Source organism: Cyclopterus lumpus, chromosome 13, assembly GCF_009769545.1.
Source record: "Cyclopterus lumpus isolate fCycLum1 chromosome 13, fCycLum1.pri, whole genome shotgun sequence".
NCBI classification, from domain to species: domain Eukaryota; kingdom Metazoa; phylum Chordata; class Actinopteri; order Perciformes; family Cyclopteridae; genus Cyclopterus; species Cyclopterus lumpus.
The window spans coordinates 19,028,604-19,047,505 of record NC_046978.1 but is presented as its reverse complement, the minus strand read 5'-3'; the positions used below and the strand labels follow the sequence as shown (position 1 = coordinate 19,047,505).

The following is an 18,902-nucleotide window of genomic DNA, read 5'->3' as shown; positions in this document are numbered from 1 at the left end:
CAGAGAAAGCTGTGCGGTAAACAACGTGACAGCAGATATTCTGGTGGGCAGAGTTTCGTTTCTCAGCGTGAGGACGAGAGGAAGAACCCGGCTTCCATTTTCCCGTCAGCTGTGCTTGATTGAAGTCGTGTTGTGGGTTTGATGAGAGAGAGAGACAGCAGATGGAGACGAGGAAAACAGTCTGTATGTGTATGGATATATAAAAATGGTGTCCACTCTGACCTGTCTGTGGACCTGAATCTGTCTGTCTGCCTCCCGTCTTTTGTGTTTTTTATCCTCGCGGCTAATTTTCATGGCGCCGGAAGGGAAATAATGAGGTCTTGCCGGGGCTAGATTGTTTGCCATGGAAACCCCCGTCGCACACAATGTGATCACTAATCACTAATAAGGCTTCATTACCTCCTCGTGCCGTCTGCCCACCAACGCCTTGTTCCGTCTCGTGTGCCGCCTGCCGATTGGCCGGCTGGCTGTCGGAGCTCCTCCCACCAGCAGAGAGGGAAGTTGAGCGCAGACTGGATGTCTGTGGGGAGCACATGAGTGCTCTGCATTTGTGTGTCATTGAAGGACGTGAACCATTAAGTGGCTTGTTAAGGTGAATCTGACGCACCTGATGGCAAAAACATTTGATAATGTGATATCTTAAAGCCGCTGTTCAGCGATTTATTAGGAACCTGCATGATTTGAACCTCCCTGTTAGAAAAAAAAAAAGCAATTATTGGAAAAGTTCCATTGCTAGTTTCTAACCCATTAATCTCTCACTCCTTCATACGGAAGAAGTCAATGCTTCATGTGTTAAAGCTGCATTCTCTCCACTCTCCACCAGGGGGTGACTCCTCTGGTTGTATAGAAGTCTATGCTTCATGTGTTAAAGCTGCATTCTCTCCACTCTCCACCAGGGGGTGACTCCTCTGGTTGTATAGAAGTCTATGCTTCATGTGTTAAAGCTGCATTCTCTCTGCTGACCACCAGGGGGCGACTCCTCTGGTTGTATAGAAGTCTATGCTTCATGTGTTAAAGCTGCATTCTCTCTCCTGACCACCAGGGGGCGACTCCTCTGGTTGTATAGAAGTCTATGCTTCATGTGTTAAAGCTGCATTCTCTCCACTCTCCACCAGGGGGCGACTCCTCTGGTTGTATAGAAGTCTATGCTTCATGTGTTAAAGCTGCATTCTCTCCACTCTCCACCAGGGGGTGACTCCTCTGGTTGTATAGAAGTCTATGCTTCATGTGTTAAAGCTGCATTCTCTCTGCTGACCACCAGGGGGCGACTCCTCTGGTTGTATAGAAGTCTATGCTTCATGTGTTAAAGCTGCATTCTCTCTCCTGACCACCAGGGGGCGACTCCTCTGGTTGTATAGAAGTCTATGCTTCATGTGTTAAAGCTGCATTCTCTCCACTCTCCACCAGGGGGCGACTCCTCTGGTTGTATAGAAGTCTATGCTTCATGTGTTAAAGCTGCATTCTCTCTGCTGACCACCAGGGGGCGACTCCTCTGGTTGTATAGAAGTCTATGCTTCATGTGTCAAAGCTGCATTCTCTCTTTTGACCACCAGGGGGCGACTCCTCTGGTTGTATAGAAGTCTATGCTTCATGTGTTAAAGCTGCATTCTCTCTCCTGACCACCAGGGGGCGATTCCTCTGGTTGTATAGAAGTCTATGCTTCATGTGTTAAAGCTGCATTCTCTCTGCTGACCACCAGGGGGCGACTCCTCTGGTTGTATAGAAGTCTATGAGAAAATGACTACTTCTCTCATTTATTAATTTATGGTAATTTAAAGTCAAACAGAACCTAAAGCAGGGGATGCTTTAGGGCGGGGCTACAGGGTGATTGACAGGTCTCCACCAGAGACGTATACGGCTGATTTAAAGGACAGTCCGACTCCGAGACCTTTAAATCTCCTCCGGCTTTCAACCGGGCGAACACAACCGGCCTGCCGTTTGTTTTATCACCCTATCGGCCTTTTCAGCTCTCACTAAACCATTACACATTTCCTATTAGAGGGTATTGATAATCTAGCCTGTTGTATATATTTATTAATGCCCATTTTCTGCCTTCGAGCCGGCGAAAAGGAGCATCGAGGTCCCTCAACCTCTGTATTTTATGACGAACAAGAACTTGTCTTTATTGCGTCAAAGATATCTTAATAGAGCAAATTAAACCACCTTAAGACGCCGAGGCCTTGAGAAAAAAACGATGCCGTGATTTGGTGTTAAGAAATGTGACATTCGGACATTTTTGGGCAATCAGATGACGAGTTCTTCCGTTCTGGAACCTGCTTGTCGTCAACGTGCCTCTGAAAGATCGTTTCTTTACAGTTCGTTGGACGTTTCTGGGATTTATTTGCGGACTCTTTTTGCAGCCTCGGTGCATTTTATATCTTCCCTTCCAGAAGAGAACTCCTCCTCTCTGTTCTGTTCCCCGGTGACGTTCAAATAAAACATGTTGGGGCCGTTGGGAAAGGGCATTTGAAGCTCAATCTATTTATTCTCCAAGCCCGGACCACAGATCCCATCGCCGTAAATCCCTCCTCGCGTCTGCAATGTCCCACTTCATTTAATATGTCGCCCTGCTGCTTTATAGGTATTATCGTCCATGAAAGAGTTTTGATTTAAGAAATTAGTTTTTAAAATGAGTTTTGAGGCTATAGCTTACAAACTGGAGAGTTCTGAAACGTATCTGAGGGCTTTAAAAGCACTTGGATTCTTTCCTTTTGCTTTTTTCTCCTTTTAATCCAAATCTATTATCTTTATCTCTTTCCCTTGACTCATTCTCTCTCTCTCTCTCTCTCTCTCTCTCTCTCCCTCTCTCTCTTCAGTTAGAGACTTTACAATGACTCTGTTCATCGCTCACTGAGGAGAACGGGGGAAACAATGAAATTACGACAGCAGATCGTAATGCTGTGATTTTGCTTCTTTTTTTTTCTTGTGCAAAATTTGAGCGATCGGCTCTCACAGGGCTTAGAAGAAGAAGAAGAAGAAGAAGAAGAAGAAGAAGAAGAAGAAGAAGAAGAAGAAGAAAAAGTCCAGGTGTTGAACGCGCGTCTCAAAAAGCTAAAACAAAAGCACCGTTAAAATTAAAAAAGCTGCTCGAAACCTTCTGCATTTCGTGATGATTCCCGTCTTGCATCATGCAGCACAAAGCCGCGTTGTGTTTAACATTCAAATGAAGCCCACGGACACGGCCGTCCTCTTTAAAATGCATCGGCACGGCTGAATATGAATCCAGAAGAATCGGACTGCCGGTTCCTCCTCCTCCGCACCGCTACACCCCCGTCATTTGTTTGCCGACTCGTGTTCATTCCCAGGCCGACCGGTGACCTCCTGGAGCTGTGGGAATGACGGCCGGGAGGATAAAGGCACTCTTCATTGTTCCCGGGGTATTTTGTAGATGAATAATTTTGAATTACTGTTTCAGTTATACATAAGATGCCGTATGCAAATCCTTTCTTTGAGACAGAAGTTTGGTTTAAAAGTATGTCACAGGTGTGAAGAAGTGGCTCCGTTTCCTGTCGCTGGTGGACTCTTCTTAAAGGTGTAGTCATCAACTGTTGACCACTAGGGGGCGGAAACACATCAACATATAAAAGCAAAGACATGATGTTTTTACTAAAACCTAACCAAGTATTCGTGTTGCTTTTGGTTACCCACTCGAAACAGATCAGTTAGGTTTAGGAAAAGCTCGAGGTGAGCTGGTTCCTCAGCTCTATGCCACCCTGATTCCCGTGGTTCTATTCGCTCAATATGACGGGCTAATTCATTAAAGGGAACATAGCGTGGAGTTGAATACAGGACCTGTGGAAAATGAGTCTCTTACAACATATTTAAAGTTACTACAAGGCACTTTCTTTTGGTGTTGGTTCTGGTGCCCCCTGTGGACTAAAGTGGTAGTTGGTTCTGGTGCCCCCTGTGGACTAAAGTGGTAGTGTTGGTTCTGGTGCTCCCTGTAGACTAAAGTGGTAGTTGGTTCTGTCGCCCCCTGTGGACTAAAGTGGTAGTGTTGGTTCTGGTGCCCCCTGTGGATTAAAGTGGTAGTGTTGGTTCTGGTGCCCCCTGTGGGCTAAATTGGTAGTGTTGGTTCTGGTGCTCCCTGTAGACTAAAGTGGTAGTGTTGGTTCTGGTGCCCCCTGTGGACTAAAGTGGTAGTGTTGGTTCTGGTGCCCCCTGTGGACTAAAGTGGTAGTGTTGGTTCTGGTGCCCCCTGTGGACTAAAGTGGTAGTGTTGGTTCTGGCGCCACCTGTGGACTAAAGTGGTAGTGTTGGTTCTGATGCCCCCTGTGGACTAAAGTGGTAGTGTTGGTTCTGGTGCCCCCTGTGGACTAAAGTGGTAGTGTTGGTTCTGACGCCCCCTGTGGACTAAAGTGGTAGTGCTGGTTCTGGCGCCACCTGTGGACTAAAGTGGTAGTGTTGGTTCTGGCGTCCCCTGTGGACTAAAGTGGTAGTGTTGGTTCTGGCGTCCCCTGTGGATTAAAGTGGTAGTGTTGGTTCTCTCGCCCCCTGTGGACTAAAGTGGTAGTGTTGGTTCTGGCGCCCCCTGTGGATTAAAGTGGTAGTGTTGGTTCTCGTGCCCCCTGTGGACTAAAGTGGTAGTGTTGGTTCTGGTGCCCCCTGTGGACTAAAGTGGTAGTGTTGGTTCTGGTGCCCCCTGTGGACTAAAGTGGTAGTGTTGGTTCTGGTGCCCCCTGTGGACTAAAGTGGTAGTGTTGGTTCTGGTGCCCCCTGTGGACTAAAGTGGTAGTGTTGGTTCTGATGCCCCCTGTGGACTAAAGTGGTAGTGTTGGTTCTGGTGCCCCCTGTGGAGAAACGACGTCATGGACATCTCAACAAAACCGTCCCTTCAGGCGGAGAACCGAGGTTCCTCCCCCCTCGTCTGTCGTGGGTTAACAGCAACACAACCCGCTCACACCTGTGAGAGAAAAAGAAAAAAGAAAAAGCTTGTTGCCCAGGAGGAGAGGAAAGGAAGGTGTTTTCTCACCTCCTCCGTCACAGAGTGGAAGGGGAGAGAAAAGAGGAGGCGCTCTCGAATGAGACGGGAACACCAGATATTCTTCTAATTAAATCCGTCTCCTCCGCCTTCATTTACATACGTCAAATGGAGATGGACGCACCTGGTGTCACGCAGTCCCTTTCACCTGGATTCACCCCGTGAGTCTGCTTCGGGGAAAACGAGTGGGCGGCGAGGCAGGTGAGGCAGGTGAGGCAGGTGAGGCAGGTGAGGCAGGTGAGGCAGGTGAGGCAGGTGAGGCAGGTGAGGCAGGTGTGTGGCCATCGCAAGCGGTTCAAGCTGAGGCAGCTGAAAAATGTTGCAAATCCTTTTAACAGACAGACTGTATATATAGATAATGAACGATGAGCCAAGAAGTTACCATATTTGGACTGACAGTGACCTGTCAATCACCTTGTAGCCCCGCCCCAAAGCATACCCTGCTTTATGGTCGGTTTGACTCTAAATGACCATAAATTACTAAATGAACATCACGCTGTATGTATGAGAGAATGCAGCTTTAACACATGAAGCATAGACTTCTATACAACCAGAGGAGTCGCCCCCTGGTGGTCAGGAGAGAGAATGCAGCTTTAACACATGAAGCATAGACTTCTATACAACCAGAGGAGTCGCCCCCTGGTGGTCAGTAGAGAGAATGCAGCTTTAACACATGAAGCATAGACTTCTATACAACCAGAGGAGTCGCCCCCTGGTGGTCAGGAGAGAGAATGCAGCTTTAACACATGAAGCATAGACTTCTATACAACCAGAGGAGTCGCCCCCTGGTGGTCAGTAGAGAGAATGCAGCTTTAACACATGAAGCATAGACTTCTATACAACCAGAGGAGTCGCCCCCTGGTGGTCAGGAGAGAGAATGCAGCTTTAACACATGAAGCATAGACTTCTATACAACCAGAGGAGTCGCCCCCTGGTGGTCAGTAGAGAGAATGCAGATTTAACACATGAAGCATAGACTTCTATACAACCAGGGACATAAGTACAGTTTATTTGCAAATTAAAAATATGACATGAGTGTTCTCAAAGCTCACAGCTGGTTGTCATCCAAACAGAGTTGAGTGACCTCGGTTCACAGTGGGGGGGGGGTTGTCTCTCTCTCTCTCTCTCTCTCTCTCTCCCCCTTTCTCTCTCTCTCTCTCCCTCTCTCTCTCTCCCCCTCTCTCTCTCCCCCTTTCTCTCTCTCTCTCTCCCTCTCTCTCTCTCTCTCTCTCTCACCCTCTCTCCCTCTATCTCTCTCTCTCTCTCTCTCTCTCTCTCTCTCTCTCTCTCTCCCTCTCTCTCTCTCTCCCTCTCCCTCTCTCTCTCTCTCTCCCGTGGGATTCTGGTCTGAAGCCAAATACATCACGATCTCTGCCGGCGTCTCATCTGCTTTTTATTTGCACATTTTTGTTTGTTGCTTTAAACTGAGCAGCGGAGTGAAGTTTGCGTAAACTGTGATAGAGACAAGGGAAGAAGCTTGGGAAAGAAACATATTTATTTTAAATCACCTGTTTCCTTATTGGTATATATATATAAATATATATTTTTATATATATATATGTAAATATTGAAATATATAAATACATATTTATATATATATACATTTATTATATATGTATATATTTATATATATATATATCGATATATATATAGAGAGAGAGAGACACTATCTATATATATATCCATCTATCATCTTTCTCTCTCTCTCTCTCTCCCTCCATCCCCCCTCCCTCTCTCTCTCCCTCTCTCCCCCCCTGCCTCTCTCTCTCCCTCCATCCCCCCTCCCTCTCTCTCTTTCTCCCTCCATCCCCTCCCTCTCTCTCTCCCTCCATCCCCCCTCCCTCTCTCTCTCCCTCCATCCCCCCTCTCTCTCTTTCTCCCTCCATCCCCCCTCCCCCTCTTTCTCCCTCCACCCCCCCCCCCCCCTCCCTCTCTCTCTCCCTCCATCCCCCCTCTCTCTCTCTTTTATTCACTGTGTTTTCCGTCCGTGTGATGCTAATGTTCTTCTTACTCCTGATGAGGTCGTGGTGACGTAACAGAGAACAGCTGTGTTTAAAATCCCGCTGATTTCCCAGTGGGGATGTGTTACCGTGGTGACGGTGACAATGATGTGGGCGGGGCCTAATTTCATTTTGTGTTTAAACCTTTCAATTGTCCGGTTTGGTTGAATAATAGAACACAGAGTCACTGATTGGAGTATATTGGGGGGGGGGGGGGGGGGGTTATAATTGGAGGCATTTGAGGATCAACAGAGTTGTGAAGGTTCATCCTCTGGAGACCATGAACGCACCGGACAAGATGTCCTCAGGTTGTTGTTGAGATAGTTCAGGAAACTGGTGGCTCATCCACAAATACACACCATGTTCTCCCCGTTCACACGATGCTGCTGGTCATCGCTCGGGGGAAACATTTGGGGGAGTTTGTTTTTTTGTACACATACATGTGTGTGTGTATGTGTGTGTATGCGTGTGTGCATTGTATGTATGTGTGTGTGTGTGTGTGTGTGTGTGAGTGTATTGAATGTGTGTGTGTGCGTGTATGTATGTGTGTGTGTCTGTGCGTGTATGTGTGTGTGTGTGTGTGAGTGTATTGAATGTCTGTGTGTGTGTGAGTGTATTGAATGTGTGTGTGTATGTATGTATGTGTGTGTGTGTGAGTGTATTGAATGTGTGTGTGTGTGTGAGTGTATTGAATGTGTGTGTGTGAGTGTATTGAATGTGTGTGTGTATGTATGTGTGCGTGCGTGTATGTATGAGTGTGTGTGTGAGTGTATTGAATGTGTGTGTGTGTGAGTGTATTGAATGTGTGTGTGTGTGCGTGTATGTATGAGTGTGTGCGTGAGTGTATTGTATGTGTGTGTGTGTGTGTGTGCGTGTATGTATGTGTGTGTGTGTGAGTGTGCGTGTGTTTGGATGTGTGTGTGCGTGTATGTGTGTGGATGTGTGTGTGTGTCCCTAAACTTCACTTGCATGAGAAAAATGAAACTTCTGATCTCAGTCTTTTCTTTTTTTTAATAGACCAGACCCCAGATCAGTCTTTGTTGCTCTGATCCCTTAACGCCCCACTGGGTGTATCTATAGCTCCGGCCTTGTGGTTGGAGAGTCGGGCTTAAAGCGGTTCTCATCCAGGTGGTTTGTTAAACAAGAGAAATGGTCATTCACACAGAAGTCCGATGTTTGTGCCTCGAGAGAGAAATCAACGTGTAAATCTAACTAAATATTTCACAATCTTTTCTTAAACCTAACTAAATATTTCACGGTCTTTTCCTAAACCTAACTAAATATTTCACGATCTTTTCCGTAACCTAACAAAGTATTTCACGATCTTTTCTTCAACTAAACTAAATATGTCACAATCTTTTCCAAAGCTTAACTAAGTATTTCACAATCTTTTCTTAAATCTAACTAAATATTTCACAATCTTTTCTTAAACCTAACTAAATATTTCACGATCTTTTCCTGAACTTAACTAAATATTTCACGATCTTTTCCGTAACCTAACAAAGTATTTCACGATCTTTTCCAAAGCTTAACAAAGTATTTCACAATCTTTTCTTAAACCTAACTAAATATTTCACAATCTTTTCCAAAACCTAACTAAATATTTCACGATCTTTTCCAAAACGTAACTAAATATTTCACGATCCTTTCCTAAACCTAACTAAATATTTCACAATCTTTTCCTAAACCTAACTAAATATTTCACGATCTTTTCCGAAACCTAACAAAGTATTTCACAATCTTTTCTTAAATCTAACTAAATATTTCACGATCTTTTCCTCAACCTAACAAAGTATGTTACGATCTTTTCTAAACCTAACTAAATATTTCACAATTCTTTCCAAAACCTAACTAAATATTTCACGATCTTTTCCTCAAACTAACGAAGCATGTTACGATCTTTTCTAAACCTAACACGTAAATAGTGTTTAAATTTGTTTTGAAAACACTGTATTACATACATTGACACTTATTGCTGGACTTTTGTCGGAAAACGCACAAAAAACAAGAAGTAACTTGTTCGTACGATATCATACGTCGTACGAGGATGAGTTGTTTTAAGTGTCCCGTTAGTGTTTCAGTCTTCAGGCTCTCAGGTGTGTTTCCATCAGGGACTTCATGCCGTGTGGACCTCTTGAGAAGGTTTATCTCATGCTAGCTGCCTCTCTGTAACCAGTTTATGGTTTCTAGTATTGATGCTTTATTATTACATCTGATTTCATTCAGTGTCTTGTGTGTTTTTATGCTTTGGATTTAGTATTAATACATATTTTATTTGTGATTTAATGTAGCTTTAATTTTACTATTTTACCATGATCAATTTATCCGGTATTTATTCATTTTTTGTACTTTTTTTCGTCCCGTCAATCATTTCTAAAGCACTTTGAACTGCATTTAATTTATTGTTCGAAATGTGTAAATGTAAATAAAAATTGATCCATTGATTGACTTTTTTCCCGTCTTTGGCTCGAGCTAATATGAGAGTGCTATTGATCTACTCATAACCTATTTAAGTAGACCTTTATTGGCACCAAACGTTATTGACCAAAGACAGCATTTTATTGTGGATATTATGGGATTGGTTTTTAGCATTCCTGTAAAATTCAAGAAAAACGCCTATCCAGACGTACCCAAAGTAAATTGAAAGCTGTAGGAGAACCATTTGGAGTAAATGCAGGTTTTGGTCTCTTTTGAAAGGTAACACTCTTAAGTGTTTCCCCCCAACAGTCAGAATCACTTTACTGCTGCTGCTAACATTGAGTAATATAAGTTGGCACACACATAAATACAAGATTTTCTATTTTCGCCTAAATATTTTTGGGAAATAGATGCCTGCAGATGATTATAGCTGTGACTTATGGTCTGGAGAACACAATGGGAGCATATCATAAAGCCTTACCTAGTCCAAATAAAAAGTAATTTTACAGAAAATGAAGACTTTAGACATGTTTTACTAAGGGTGTGTTAAGGCGTTTTTCAATAAAGGCCATTTGGAGACTCCATTTTAGGCCCTAATGAAAGGTGAAACAGAGGTATCATATACACATTCACTATTGCACTATTGCTGACACAAAGGAACTGAAACATAAACACTTTATTGTGTTTTTTCACTGAATTGAAACCAAATTGTGTGCAAAATGAACCAAAATCGACAGGTTGTCATTACGCAGTGAAATTGCGGGTTTATTCACTTATCTGGCATCTCAACATGGCACTTCCTTGTTTTCGTCTTTACATTGGCTGTTCGAATCCAGCGTCATTTGACAAATCCGACTCTGTGTGCGCGCCAAAAGAAGTTGGTCAGCACTCTTCTTCTTCGCTGACTCTGGTTGGTTAAGGTGGGTTTAGAAGAGGATATCTAGCTCCTATTGGCTTACATTTGGTGTCAATCAAGGTTAGAGTCCAACGAACAGTTTGATATCCGGGTTGTAAAGGTGCGCAGCAGAGAACGGCTTTTACAGCTACTTTTCTGAAATATATTCTCATATCTGCTGGCTGATTTGAAATGATGCAACGCCAGTTTGTGGATATTTATGGATGTAATCACGTGTTTTGGACAAAATGTTTTACTGAATTGGATCGTATGGACCTTTTTACGAAGTAACAAGACCGTTTTTATTGGAATGTGATGACCTGTGGCTCAAAACAAAGCTTCATCGGTGAGTCGGATTGATTTTAAAAACGTTTGTTTGTTGTGGTCTGACAAAAACGTTGCCTGTAGCTGCTGTGGTGGTCCGATCTTGAAATGGAATGGATAGTCAGAATCACAAGAATCGTAGGTTTCCAGAAACATACGACACTAGTATCCTAACTATAAATAGATGGACGATGAACGCTACGATCTCCAGCGCAAAGTTGGCGGGCCCGCCCACGGGCCACCGGAACGTTATGAGATTGTTTTTTGTGTGAGTGAAGTAGCAGTTCTTTTTATGTGATAGTTGGAGTTGGCTAAATGTGTGTTTAAATACCTTTTTTATCTAAGAAATGCAGTACGAAAAAATGTAATATTATGAAGGTTGTTTGACATCCACGCTCTTTTGAATTGTAAAGAACAAACGTTTGGCACAAGCGTCTCAACGTTTGCTCGTGTCTCCAGTTTGAAGGCGGTGCTGTCGGCGCCTCTGTCCAGCGGGGCCTTGGACCTGTCCGGTATCCCTCTGGCGGCCCGCGACATGGAGCGCCTGTGTGCACACCTGCAGCGCCACGCGTCCACCCTGGTCAGCATGGAGATGGGCTTCAGCGAGCTGACGGACGAGGCCTTCCTGCTGCTCCTGCCGACGCTGGCCGCCCTGCCGCGCCTGGAGACCCTGGCGCTGAACGGGAACCGGCTGACCAGAGCGGTCCTGAAGGAGGTGACTGACGCTCTGAAGGTTCGGCCAGTCGCTCACTTTTTATAAAATGTTTTTCTTTAATGTGTTTCTCAAATGTGATACAGCTGCATAGTATAGTGGAGGTGAGATAAAACTAGGAGTTAAGACGTTAAGATGTCGAGTTATGACAAGGAGCTTTCATTGTGTTGGTTCTGGCGCCCCCTGTGGACTAACACTGTAGTGTCCCAGAGCACCAGGGTCCTTTTAGATTCTAAAGGGACTCTGGTGCTCAGAGACACTACCACTTCTGCAGAATGCTCTTCTGCTCTGAACATGGACTCTGGACTTTGTGGTGTTTCAGGAGGAAAAGTGACTCAGTTATTCTCTCATATTAGTTTCATATTTCATACGTCAGCTTTGTGTGAAACCCTGGAATGAAGACAAGAAGACAATACTTTGTTCATGTTTGTTTATTCATCGTGTAAACATTCAGTTTGTTCTCACATCCCATAATTAAAGTCTGTTAAATGACTCGTGATCAATGAGTTCATGGACAGATTCATCACACTCAATCAGTTTAAACTGAATCATTTATATTTAAGAGGATAATAAATGATCTCCTCATTGATTATAATCATGATAATTAAAGTGTAATAAGAGCTCATAGGTCTGCCAAACAAATACATGTAAATCTAATTAAGGATTTGTTCACAAACACACACAAAGAGAAGAACTATCTCAGATAAATGAAGGTCTGCTTCTCTCTTAAGACACATGCAGTGGAAGAGAAACAACAATAATAAACATCAATAGAAATATTCTTCAGACATTTAGAGCTCAGAGAAGTTTAAATGTTCATGCAGAGAAAAGTCAGTTCAGGTAAATAGACATCATCATGAGCAGTGAGAGCCTCCATGGCTAAACAGACAAATGGAGGAGCGCCACCTACAGGAACTCAGACCTTTACACAACAAGAAGGACAAGACGTCAAAGTACCGCCCACAAGGTTTGACTGACAGCTGATCTCTGCAGTAAAGAAACGCCTCAACAATCAGCTCTCTGCAACAAACATGGAGACTAAATGAGTTCAAGAGTTCAAACTCAGAGTTTAACCCTCAAAGGACTTCTTTCTATTTTAGTTTACACAATTCAGCAGCGGCTTTAAAATTAAAATTATAAAACCCAAGTCCAGCATAGAGAGGCTCAGTGAATGTGGTCTGGACTCTGTGGAGGAGAGTCATGGTTTCAGAGACGCGGTAGAAGGACAGAATACCTGCTGTGTGATCCAGGTACACTCCTAGTCTGAAGGACCAAGAACCAGAGACGGGAGTTTGGTCTTCGTTGTGATGAAATGTTAAACTGTTTTTGAGACAACGTAACGCCCAAGATTTGTTATTGGATCCAAATCCACATTCATTCCAGCCCCCTTCTCTCTGGATGTTCTTGTATGAGACTGCTACATGAACTCCTCTTACTCTCCACTCCACCTCCCAGTAACAACGTCCAGTCAGACTCTCTCTACTCAGGACCTGTAAACATTCAGTGAACCTGTCTGAGTGACTAGAATAATACTGATGTTCCTTCATTAATCTTGCTTTTCTGTTCCCATCAGATAATAACAGCTGTGTGTTTGCTGTGTTTGGATCCAGAGTGAGTTCACATGAACATCTTAAGAATCCATCTCTGGTCGTGGGCTCTGGTGGAGACAGTAAAACACTCACTTCAGTCCCCGTCAGTGAGACGTTTGTCCACTTGTCTCTCAGGACGTCCTGTAGTTCATCTCTGACTCCTGAAACAGCCGCCGTCACGTCCTCAAAGTATCTCAGAGGACGGATGATGAAGCTGGATGAGTCTGTAGACCCACTGAGTGGTGACAGTGAGGGGTAGTTGTTTAAAAACTGGTTGAGATCCTCTGTGTGTGAGAGCAGCTTCAGCTCAGCATCGTTCCTCTTCAGCTCAGTGATCTCCTGCTCTAGCTTCTCCTGAAGGTCTTTGACTCGACTCACTTCAGTTCTCTGCTGGGATCTGACCTGCTGCTTCACATCAGAGCTTCTGTTCTCCATGAGACGGATCAGCTCAGTGAAGATCTTCTCACTGTCCTCCACTGTTTTATCAGCAGAGAGGTTGATGGCCTCCACCTCCTGATGGAGCAGCTTCAGGTCTTTCTCTCTGTCCTGGATTCTCTGCTGGATGTTTAGTCGACTCCCCTCCAGCTCTCTCTGCCTCTCGGTCCTTTCTGCTGCAGCTGAGACGGTGTCGTGGCCTTTATGTTCATCCACAGAGCAGAGGTAGCAGATACACTGCTGATCAGTACGGCAGAACATCTTCATCACCTCGTCATGACGAGAGCAGATGTTCTCCTGGAGCTGGTTGGAGGGGTCCACCAGCTTGTGTTTCTTTAATGGAGGTGCATCATGATGTGGTTGAAGGTGTTTCTCACAGTAAGAAACCAGACACATCCGACAGGACTTGAAGGCCTTCAGTCTCCTCCCAGTGCAGACATCACAGGCCACATCTTCAGGTCCAGCATAGCAGTGATCAGCAGGAGCAGCTTGGAGTCCAGTCTTCTTCAGCTGCTCCACTAAAACTGCCAACATGGTGTTCTTCAGCAGGACAGGCCTCGGTGTGAAGGTCTGCCTACACTGAGGGCAGCTGAGGAGCTTCTTCCCGTCCTCTTCATCCCAATGGGCTTCAATACAGTTCATGCAGTAGCTGTGTCCACAGGTAGTAGTCACCGGATCCTTCAGGAGATCCAGACAGATGGAACAAGAGAAGGTCTCCCGGTCCAGTTGAACTCCTTTCTGCTTCATTTCACCTCTCAGTAGCAACGACTGTCTGAGATTCACTTCCTCAGAAGAGACTCTGCTTTGAGCTCTGATCTGAACAACATGTGATGGTTCAGTGAATGGAGGCTGTCAGCTGCTGCACTTCACCTTCATGTTGGTTACACCCATCTGTACAACTGTAGACCTGAAGGGGAGGAACCAGGAAATACAGACAGAGCGGAGCTCGTGTGTTTGAGAGCAGGAAGAAGAGGGAGCGGTTATCAAGCTATCCTTCATTCCAGGAAGAAGAGGGAGCGGTTTTCAAGCTATGCTTCATTCCAGGAAGAAGAGGGAGCGGTTTTCAAGCTATGCTTCATTCCAGTGAGAAGAGCAGCTTGAGAGAGACTGTGTTCAACACTTAGAAACACTGATTAATTTAACTTTCAGAAGGTAATCTCTCCTAGAAATAAAGGGGTTGGAGACGGCTCCAGAGATCGCAGAATGATCTTCTTGTTCCCTAAAATACAGTTTGATCAGTGTTTTTAATGATAATAATAATAAAAATACAGCAGAAGAAGAATATTTAAATGAATCACTGCTGTAGAAGTGATGAAAGCCCCAAAGAGTTTTAACTTATTTGATAAAGTCCTTTTCAGAAAACTAATCCAGAATATCATTTAAATTAAATAATCAAATATGTTACGTCTTACAACCCTGAATCCCACAGGACTTGAACGCACCACATCCCTCTGCAGTTCAGTTGGCGACTTTAATGGATGAATCTGGAACACTTCCTGTTTGGTTACAATGAACCATCTTCATGGTTCTTATCACACGAGAAGAACCACCTCAAACACGTTGTAGTGAACCTGAACTGAGTCTCTTGACAATAAACCAGAACAATTAGAAACCGGCGCTGCTCTCAAGTACCACGAGAAAGACGGTCGAGGAGAACGAATTCAATTTAAATAACGTTTGTCTGGTACCTCACTGGGTGAAAGACAGAACACGTTTGCGTACCACAAACTAAATCTAAACGGGCAGGGTCGGCAACGGGAGAGCAGTCGGAGGGTAGTTGCTGAAGGGTCTGGCATCAATGCGGAGAACGATCTGGCAGTGATTCCGAGTGAAGCTGGGGCTTATATACCAGAGGGAGTAGGTGCAGCAGAGTGAACAGGTGAGAGTGATGGAGGTGATGAGGTAATACAGGAGGGAGGAGGAGCAGCCGGCACCAAGGAACTCTCCTGGCAAGGCATGACCTTGGACACGTGGAAGGTGGGGTGGTTGCGCATCGATCACGAAGGGCCCGATGAATCTTGGGCCCAGTTTCTTTGTATTCAACCCGCGAGGGTAGGTCCCGGGTCGACAACCACACCTTCTGACCCACGTGGTAGTGGGGGCTGGAGTGCGGTGATGGTTAGCCGCTGTTGTGTACCACTCAGCAGACCAAAGCAGGTCTGGTGGCAGCGGTGGTTGAAACTCTGGACTGAAAGGTAGGAAACTTCCTTCTGCAACGCAGGAAACAGAGCTCCTCTGATGGTGGTAGACCGGTGACACAGTCCAGGGAGATGTGGAGTGGGACCATGGGCAATGAGGCACTCGGAGAGGTTGCAGGAGACCAGCCGAGGCCTGGTGAGAAGGCTTGTGCTGATTGCAGACTGGGCAAGCGTTGACAAATTCATTGGTGTCCTCATTGAGTCAGACCCACCAGGGTGCCTTGAGAAAACCTCTCATTTCACTGCAGCTGGGTGTGACAGTCCGCCCTTCCCGTGCCCCCCTTCCCTCCTGCGGGTCCAGCAATACGTCCCGGGTCGCTAGATTTGGGTCTATCCACGGTTGACTGGTTCTCTGCTGGATCTGGGTCTGTCCATGGTAGACTGGTCTCTGCTAGATCAGGGTCTTTCCACGGTGGACTGGTCTCTGCCGGATCTGGGTCTGTCCACGGTGAACTGGTCTCTGCCGGATCTGGGTCTGTCCACGGTGAACTGGTCTCTGACAGATCAGGGTCTGTCCACGGTGGACTGGTGTCTGCTGGATCTGGGTCTGTCCACGGTGGACTGGTCTCTACTGGATCCGGGGCTTTCCACGGTAGACTGGTATCTGTTGGATCTGGGTCTGTCCACGGTGGACTGGTCTCTGCTGGAGGCCCAGCTGAAGGAGGTTCTGGTGAAGCTGCATGACGTCATCTGGTTTCACCAGAATCCGACCCGGTGGCTCCGATGAGGACCTTTAAGAAGAACCCTATAGAACCAGACCACCTTCTCTCTGGTGGTCTGTTTACTGATGGAGGCCTATAGAGGACCAGGACTACACTGAGACTGTTTCAGGACCAGATATAAGTATTCTTTACTAAAAGAATGATGATACTGTATTTGATGATATTTTTACTAAAGTTTGTTTCCATTTCCTCCTCCAGGATCCCGGCAGTTTCCCCAGCGTGACGTGGATCGATCTGGGCAACAACGTGGACATCTTCTCCCTGCCGCAGCCCTTCCTGGTCAGCCTGAGGAAGCGCTGCCCCAAGCAGGGAAACCTGCCCACCATCCTGGAGTTCGGGGAGAGCCAGGTCAGCGACCCCCCCGAGAGGCTGAGGGCTCTCGGGGAGGAGGAGGAGACGGACGACACCAACCGTACCGAGAGCATGGGCGAGCTCCGGTCGGAGGTGGAGGAGGAGCTGGACGGAGAGCTGGAGATAGAGGAGATGATGGAGGAGCTGCTGGACTTTGACAGGGAGGCGCAGGGGAAGGATGACGAGGACGAGAGCATGTGGACGGTCGGGGAGCAGAGGAAGGCGGAGAGGAGGATGGGTTGGAGAGGGGAGGAAGAGGAGGAGGAAAAGGAAAAGGAAAAGGAGGAGGCGCGGCGACCGGGCAGGAGGGCGGTGATGGCGGATGACGGCGACGACTCCTCCCACCTGTCCTGCTCCAGCCAGTCGCGGCACTCCTCCGGCGCCGTGGAGCCGAGGAGAGCGGCGGCGGAGGACGACGACGACGACGACTCGGACGAGGAGCGGTCGGACCGCCTGACCTGACTGACGCTCCTCCTCCTCCTCGGGAAGGAAACGAGAGGAAGGAGACGAGATGAAGGAGACGAGAGGAAGGAGACGAGAGGAAGTCTCGCCCCCTGAGGACGGCTGAGTGTGGCGTCGGACGGACGCGGTCCCGCATTAAAGCGCCGCCGGAGGCGTTCAGGTGACGCCCGAGGACACGAGGAGACAATCCCCCCTGAACAGGAGGTCCGTTTCATCTGTTTCTAAATAGACTGAGGATGCCGACGCGTAGAATAGATTATTATCGCGCGAGGCTTTTATGTATAGAATCTTTATTCAGGTCCTTTCCTCTTGGTAACCGTGGTGATACCTCCATGTGCCTGTGACGCGTCCCGTTGAGAGTGTGTTGGTGAAAGACGAGGACAAAACAAAACACACAAACTAGTCAGGGACCTTTAAAATTGTTTCACATTTTTGTTTTTGTTTTTGCCAAAAACTAGAAGTGATTTAAGTGTTTTCCCTCCCACGTACGTCCGCGGCTAGCCAGATGGATCAGAAGATAGACGGGGGGATCATAATAAAAATAAATAATAATTTAAATAAAGTCAAGACGAACGCTTCAGTGGAAAAACAAGTTGCGTCACGATTGAAAAAAAATTAATTAATAAAAGGGAAGACATGAACAGATGCACCCGAGCTTCAGCGGAAGAGAAGAGCAGCGCAGATGAAACCAAAAATGAATAAACAAGTGATACAGAAGAAGAAGAAGAAGAAGAAGAAGAAGAAGAAGAAGAAGAAGAAGAAGAAGAAGAAGAAGAAGAGACGGGAAATATTTAGTTGCCTTTTTACTTTCTCATAATCATGTTTGCGCCTCACACGCTTACGGTGTTTATATATCGGCTGTGATCACGTTCACGTACGCAAATACTTATATCCTCATGCAGTATGTAGCTCCCTAAAGCTTTAAGAAACCAACTGTATATTTAGATGTGCAGTATATATATACAGGATGATGTTTTTTTAATCTGTGGGGGGGAGGGGGGGGGGGGGCAGTTGTTTAGATTGTAGATCAGCTATTTAAAGATGAAAGACACTCATTTCACAAAGTAATGTTATTTTTGTAGTGTGAGGGATAGTTCAAAGCTATTTATATGAATTGTGTTTTTTAAATGTTGGGAGAAATGTGAACCAGACTCCTAATTTGTGATATTATTATTATTTGTATTATCATTTTTAATATAGGAATGAGTAAAGGTTTTTATTCAAATGCAAAAAAGGGGGAGAATAATTTTTTTTTTTTTTAAAGTAGTTTTAAAAAAAAAAAAGAAGAATAAATATATTCGTGCTTTTCCCCCCAGACGGCCTTCGGAGCTGTGAACGTGTGTGTGGCATGAAAAATTAAAAGGAAGAAAATAACGATGGCCTTTAAATAACTGAATAGCTCTGAGTTGCAAACACGTCGTCAGGGAAATTTCATATTGACAAGACATGTGAACATTTGGCCAGTAGATCCTGCTGCTGGTCCACCCAACTTTATAGATCTGCAATACTAAATTGCTGAATTATCCCTTTAAATTACAAGTAGTTGTGGCTTATTTATGCAGAATCCAACCAGCATAGGATCCATGTTTTCACTTCTTTACGTCCCTCTGCGAGCACGATGTATTACCTCTGCAAAGGACTTGCATTAAACGTTGTAGAACTAGAATATCTTGACAGGTGCCAGAGGTATGAACTAGTTAACCACCAAAAGGTTATCTCTGAAAGATTGAATGCGACAACATTCCCATAAGCAGGAAGTAATCTTTAGAAAACTCGAATAAAAATGTTGCATACATTTCAAATTCTGTCTAAATT

At 45.4% G+C, this 18,902-nt stretch overlaps 2 protein-coding genes across 2 annotated transcripts in view; one reads left to right on the top strand and one right to left on the bottom strand.

The window, feature by feature from the left end:
* The window catches only part of lrrc75a (leucine rich repeat containing 75A), a 34,175-nt gene extending 16,066 nt beyond the window's left edge, over positions 1-18,109 (top strand). The window contains exons 4-5 of the mRNA XM_034548777.1: positions 11,078-11,351; positions 16,473-18,109. Coding sequence (XP_034404668.1) covers positions 11,078-11,351; positions 16,473-17,087 — 889 coding nt within the window. The 3' untranslated portion in view covers positions 17,088-18,109. The remainder of the gene's footprint in view (positions 1-11,077; positions 11,352-16,472) is intronic.
* On the bottom strand, positions 13,017-14,297 carry LOC117741631 (E3 ubiquitin/ISG15 ligase TRIM25-like). Its single transcript, XM_034548778.1, is given in 2 exon segments — positions 13,017-13,156; positions 13,158-14,297. Coding segments are annotated over 2 exon segments (987 nt in total). The 5' UTR covers positions 14,102-14,297; the 3' UTR covers positions 13,017-13,113.
* Positions 18,110-18,902: the final 793 nt, after the last annotated feature.